The following is a 6,862-nucleotide window of genomic DNA, read 5'->3' on the forward strand; positions in this document are numbered from 1 at the left end:
CATCAGGTATTTATAAGTATTAATAAGATCCCTCCTGAGCCTTCTCTGCTTACCCCTAAATAATCACAGGTCTCTCAGTCTCTCCTCATGTGAGAGACACTCCAGTCCCTCAATGACTTTCACAGCCCAATGCTGGACTTGCTCCAGTCAGTCCATGTCTTTCTTGCACAGGGAAGCTCAGAACTGGGCTCAGCATTCCAGACATCACCTCACAAGCGCTGAACAGAAAGGAAGGATCACCTTCCTCGACCTACTGGTGACACTCTACTTTATGCAGCATAGGAGGCGGTTGGTCTTTGCTGCAAGGATGCATTACTGGCTCACGTTCAACTTGTTGTCCAAGACCCCAGGTCCTTCTCTGCAAAGCTGCTTTCCAGTCTGTACTGGCGCATTCCTCCCTGTGTGCAGGACTTTGCACATCTCTCTGTTGCACTTCATGGGGTTCTTGCCCGCCCACTTCTTGAGCCTGTCAAGGTACCTCTGAAAGGCAGCACAACCATCTGGTATATCAGCCACTCTTCCCAGTTTTGTATCATCAGCAAACTTGCTAAAGGTGCACTCAGTCCCATCATCCAGGTCGTTAAGGAAGATATTAAACAGTATTGGCCCCAGTATTCTCCCCTGGGGTAAACCACTATGTGATTGGCCTCCAGCCGGACTTTGCACCACTGCATGCCCTTTAAGCTCAGCAGTTCAGCCAGTTTTCAATCCACATCACCCCCTACTTACCTAGTCCATACTTCATCAGTTTGCTAATAAGGATGTTGAAAGATGATGTCAAAAGCCTTGTTACAGTCAAGATAAACAACATCCACCACTCTCCCCTCATCCCCCAAGCTAGCATTTTATGATATGATGACTATCAGATTGGTTAAATATGATTTTCCCATCATAAATCAGTGACTACTATTCCCAATCACCTCCTTGCCCTTCATATGTTTTGGAAATGGCTTCCAGAAGGATTTCCTCCACCACCGTCCTAGGGATCGAGGTGAGGCTGACCAGCCTGTAATTCCCCTGAATCCTCCACCTTGCCCTTCTTGAAAACGGAGGTGAGATTCGCATTCTTCCAGCCCTCAGGAACATCCTATGACCACCATGATCTCTCAAAGATAGGGAGTGGCCTTGCAGTGACATCTCTCTGCACTCCTGCATCTCTTGATTCATCTCATCAGGTCCCACAGACTTATGTACGTCTGATTTGTTTAAAGTTCCCTAACCTGAACATCTTCTACTGAGGTGTTTTCACTGTTTTCACTGTTCCAGACTTTCCCACTGGTTTCAGGGCCTGGGATTCCTGAAGGCAAATCTCACCATTAAAATCAAGGTGAAGAAGGCATCCAATACCCTGGCTCTTTTTGTGTCACCCATCACCAGGTGCCCTGCCACATCCAATAGCAGACCCACATTCTCCCTATTTCCCCATTTTCACTTTTGCTGCTGATATACCCGTAGAAGCTGCTCTTGTGGCCCTTCATACCCCTTGCTAGATTCAGCTCCAGGTGGGCTTCAGTTTTCCTAACCCTATCTCTGTGTGCTTCAACAGTGTCTTTTTATTCCTTTTCATATAACCTCTATGCTTTATTCCCAGTTCTACAAAATTGCAGCTTCTGCCTGCTTATCGACCGTTAAGTTTTCTGGTTCTTCTAATAAGACCCACTCTTATTAGATGTTCCTCAGCCTCTACCTCTGTAAAAACAGTTTAATGAACAAAAAAACCCAAAACAGCCTAGCAGTATCACTCAATCAGGCCAATCGTCTTTTGCAAAAAAACTACACAAAATGAAAAGAAATTAAAAGGAATCTTGCACATTAGGAGGTGTGGGGAAGTAATCTTTTTTTTTAAATACAGTTTGACTATCAAGACCTTTGAGATTCAAAAGGGAGCTGGCTGTTTACGGGAAATGGGCCAAACTCACAATCTACCTCTCACCTAATGCTGCAAGATAAAGGTCTGCCTGAAGAACATTTGATCTTCGTAAGCATGTTCACTCACATTTACAGGGAACTGCAGGAGTTCCTGGCTGACAGGACACAAATAACCAATAGGCTGAATACATCCTCTTTAACATATAAGAACTGAAGCCTTCAAGAAAAACTGGAAAGTCCCATGGCTTGAAACTGGTCCTTGATGCATAAAGCATCAAGATGCTAAGCTCCTTATGAACAACTCTGAATATTTAAATAAGTCTTCCAAGCAGGCTTTTTTTGTTTCTCTTTTAAATACTAAGCTATTACAATGCAGGCTGAGATTATGGCAAAATAACTTTCACTTGCGGGTAACTCACATCGTTTGTGGATGTAGCCTTGTTTAAACATCGCATCCAAAAACACAAAATCACTGTAGGGAGAGCGCTCCAGCACCACACCTTGTCCTGCAATTGAAAGTATGTTCCAGTCAAGAAAGGCTCAAAAAGATTGTTTGTGACAACATTTAAGATCAAAGACAGTGCTGCTCTTACGGTCAATTTTCTGAATGTTTTTCTAAGAAATTTTAAACAAGACAAGAGAATAAGTGCTTTCTGTTCACACAAATGTAGTGATTTTTAAGCAGAGCATGCCTGCCTAATCCATATATTCTCTTACTGTGCCTACTCTTATAAGAGCTAAGTGCTACTATATTTAAGCAGTTCATTTACATTTTTGTCTGAAACACTTTCTGGTATTCATATCTTTTTTGGAAAACAGTGATTAAAGCACAAGCAACGGGAAAATCCATGCTGATGCATAAAAGCTTCTCTCACCTTAATTAAGATACTCAGAAATTATAACAATACCATCACAGAATAGTGTTTAATGAAGTCAAAATGACTAAAAAAGCTGCTGTCAGGAACAAAGCCTAGGGAAAGTTTAAAAAAGGCTGAAGAATTGATAGCTCAAGCAAACTGAGGCTCTTCCAAGATATTCATTTTTATCTTTTAGTAAAGTAGAAGCTTGTTATATTGTATTTCTTTTGTTTTGCTTTATACATCAGTACAAGACTAGTGTTTCTGGTGACTTACATGAACTAGAAATGATTTGATTCAACTTTCAGATCACACATTATTCAAGTTTGCATGACTGGACTTTACACATTTATCCGTCTCTTCACGGGTTTTGAATCTGAATGAGATCAGAGAGATTCTCTAGTCTTACTTGCACAGTCCCTTTTCAAGACAAAAGCAGTGGGTCATGTGCACCTGGATTTCAGTTCTTTCACATGAAGGGCTCAGTTACACTACCTCAGCAGAAAAAGCTTTAAAAGAAAGCTGTGCCTCGATATGTTTTAGACAGACTTTTGTATATAATCAGAGATTGCCCAATTTTAATTGGGCAACTAATAAAATTTGTAACTACTGTGTATTTCCTTAGCTAAGGATGATATAAGATACTGTTCCAACAGAAAAAAATATAAGATATTGTTCTAATAGGACTGATAATCTATACTCCCTTACTAAGAGAAAAAAAATTTCTAAAAAACTTAAGAACATAGTAGCATTTCATTTCAAAATTCAGATACTAGCAAAACACTTCAGACCAGCTTATGTATTTCAAAGACAGAACTCATATTCACAAGTTAATTTAGAAATGAAATTTGTTTACTGTGAAATCTAACCTGTGCTCAGCAGATGCTCCAATGCATCAGCATACTGTAAAACACGGTTACCAAACAGCCAAGCCTGTAGTCGATAAGAGTTTCCATCGGAACATTTGGGATCATTGTAAAACCTCTCTAGGCTACAGAAGCCATTGAATTTCTCATCCAGCAGTGTTCCATCTCCTGTGATTCTGTCTAGGTAATGGATATCTGCTTCTGGGAAATATTTCATTCCTGACAAAAAAAGCAGACACCCCCCCACACACACAAAAGAACACCTGTTAAGACAATAAGTTTTGTTTGTTTATAATAACTATTTCCTATTCATTTTATTTAAATAAATAGCTCTAATCTAAACAACACTTGAAAACAGCACATACGATCCTTTGGTCAATCAAGTCACAAGGTGGACGAAACCTATGAAAAGTATTACCTTCCACCTTTAAAATGAGAGCTAAGCTGTTGTTCTAAGTAGAACCTTTTGGCCACCAATCCTCTACTCCCTTTCATGATATGAGAACATTAATATGGAAAATCATACCTAAAAACTTCTCAAGGTGCTCAGTGACTTTAACAGCTCTAGGAGCTCAGTGAGAAAACCAAGTTCATTAAAACTAAAATTTCAGCCATAACAAATGATACCTACACTAGAAATCTCAAACCTCACCAACATTTTAGTCTCCTCTTACCTATAAACCCTCCACATTAACAGTGGCATTGCTGAACTAATACTTTGCTAGTTGAGATTTGCTGATTTGGTGAACTATCTTTCTTTATACAAGAATGATAATCACACTATTAAATTCTATGAAACATTACAGAAATAGAAAAGATAAGACACACCTAATTTTTCTGCTAGCTGTTGTGCAAGCTTGCCCTTTCCAGAAGATAAGTTGCCCTCCACTGTAAAAACTTTGCTGTTTTCGCTGAACTTTTTAGTGGCTCTGTCTCCCAACATATAAGCCAGCCAACCATACTGTAAATTCTGCTTAGGGCTCATATGAAGTCTGGCCTGGAAGAAAACACAGCAACAAGATTAACAGATTTTAGCACTCTTAACTGAACTAAATATGCTCAAAGAGTAGCTTTTTCAGACATTTTGTACAGATACATGTAATTTTAATGCAGTAAAGTTAACACCGTCATTTCAGCTCAGCAATCAGAGCAGTCATTAGGCTGAGAAACTAGTTATGAAATGGAAGATTGAGAAGCCAGAAATGGTGAATCAGTTTTCAGTGTGTTTAAAGTCTGAAGCAGGACTATTCTGCCAGAACTTTCCAGACCTATAGAAGACCGCTGACACATGACGTGCCCTGCATTCCTGAGGGAGATCCTATAGTAGGCTTTTTTGGTATTTTTGTTTGGTTATTTGTTACTGGGTGGAGATTGATATTAAACCCTCTCCCAGTCTCTCCGGGGAGTTACAGCTTCACTGCTGCACAACCCAGTTCCTGAACATGAAGGTGGAAGGAAATACCCACCTGGCCTATAAAAGCTGAAGCTGGTACATGGCTGAGCTCTGCTCAGCCAAAAGCCAACCTGCCCAGAGACCTTGATAAAAATTGAATAAACCTTATTTAGAGCAATGTAATGATCGCACTTACATAAGGTCTTCATTTTTATTTGTCATCCCCCACTTACACCTCCAAAGGTCACATTCATCTGCTCAGTTCACTCAGTCATCACACTCAGGACTCACATATTTAGTTGTATTTCTACCTTAAATTTCATCTCCTTCCCAAGGTCCCTGCATTCGCCGACTCAAAATTTCCCTCTGTATGGTGCAGCCCAACCTAATATTTTCCATGCCATATTTGCACCTGCCCTAGCATTTCCCAGTGATATTTTCCCCTCCACATTTAACAGCTGAGTGCTGCTAGGAGAAGAGATCCCAGGATCCCTGCTCAGCATCTAACCAACTTTTTGAGAGCTGCAGCTACCAGCACAGCTGGCGTGCAAGAGACATCCCCTACTGCCACCCTGCAAAGGGAGACCAGGGGTGCCCTGAGCTGGTGCGGAAGAGAGGGACTTTAACGCGTGCGGGGCAGAGGCACTGCGGGCAAGGCCTCCTCCCAGCTGGCGCGCTGGGCGCCGAGCAGGGGCCCCCGGTAACCATGGCAACGGCCACGGTGGGGGCACTGCGCATCGGCGCGGAGGGCCGGCCAGGGGCCCTGCCCTACCCGCCCGGCGCGGCGCTCGGCTCCCCCTCCCCGGGGGGCAGGGCCCCGCTCACCGCCGACAGGACGGCGCTCCCCAGGCGGCCCCGCGCGGCCGCGGCCGCACTGAGCTTCACCAGCCACAAGGACATAGCCGCGACTGCCGAAGAGACGGGGACGACCCGGCTGTGACGGAAGCAGGGCCACAGCGGGGACCTTGTGCTGGCCGCGCAGAGAGATGACGTCACGACCGGGCAGGGGAAAGCTGCCTAGTTGGGTGCCTGATGGAAACGCAGGGCTGGGCTGCGCCGTGGCGGCAGTCCCCCCTAGTGCGCCTTCCCTCCTCCCGAGGCAGTGAAGCTGCAGTGTGCACCTTCTGGCCGGGGTCTGATCATGGGCAGAGAGGGCATGCTGTAGTGAGAGAAATCATGGCTTGGGTCGTTTCTGTTTGGGGCACCTGGCTCGACAGAAAAAGAGCTGAAAGCAGGCTGCGAAATTCAAGGAATATGTTATCATCTGCCCTGGAGCCGTTTTTGCGATGGACTGTTCAGTCCCCTCTGGCACTTCATGGGTATTAAAGGAAAAAGAGGCACCATTTGTGCCTCCTGACTGTAGAGGCAAGAGAAAACAGAGGTAGCCCAATATGTGTTGGTGTTGTCAGCCCCAGGATAATCCAGCCGGGGGCAGGCAAAAGGAAGGGATCCACGGGGAATGCTTCTTCAGTGGGACAGTGGGCAAAGGCTGGGGACTTCAGACAACACAGGTGAGCATGCCATGGGATGGGAGCTCCAAGGATGAGAGGGAGTCTTGCTCTTCTGGTACCAAGTTTGCCTTGGGAAGTCTTAAGCACAGATGGAAATGGTGTCGGGGTCCACCAGGGTTTGTCAGTTAGGAGACCAGACAGTATAAAGAATTATATGTGTCATTTAATGTCCATGTAAAACCCCTGTCCCTTCCACACTCAGCTTTCTTCCTGCCACCCTCTCATCATACTCTTGCAAATGGTTCAGTACCCTTTCACATGGTCCAAGCAGGTAATATATAGATCTGCTGTGAGGACCTGGGCAGTAGGGACCGAAGGAAGAGCTCTGGACCTTCTCCAATGCCTCAGTAGTGTGACAAGATAAAA

The 6,862-nt window shown here is 44.1% G+C and overlaps 1 protein-coding gene across 1 annotated transcript in view; it reads right to left on the reverse strand.

Annotated features, from left to right (window-relative positions):
* Window positions 1-5,968, reverse strand: part of NDUFA10 (NADH:ubiquinone oxidoreductase subunit A10) — a 45,440-nt gene extending 39,472 nt beyond the window's left edge. Inside the window, exons 1-4 of the mRNA XM_026112902.2 lie at window positions 5,811-5,968; window positions 4,421-4,589; window positions 3,596-3,811; window positions 2,289-2,375 (exon numbers count right to left, since the gene is read on the reverse strand). Coding sequence (XP_025968687.1) covers window positions 2,289-2,375; window positions 3,596-3,811; window positions 4,421-4,589; window positions 5,811-5,885 — 547 coding nt within the window. The 5' untranslated portion in view covers window positions 5,886-5,968. The remainder of the gene's footprint in view (window positions 1-2,288; window positions 2,376-3,595; window positions 3,812-4,420; window positions 4,590-5,810) is intronic.
* Between the last annotated feature and the right edge of the window lie 894 nt (window positions 5,969-6,862).

Source organism: Dromaius novaehollandiae, chromosome 7, assembly GCF_036370855.1.
Source record: "Dromaius novaehollandiae isolate bDroNov1 chromosome 7, bDroNov1.hap1, whole genome shotgun sequence".
NCBI classification, from domain to species: Eukaryota; Metazoa; Chordata; class Aves; order Casuariiformes; family Dromaiidae; genus Dromaius; species Dromaius novaehollandiae.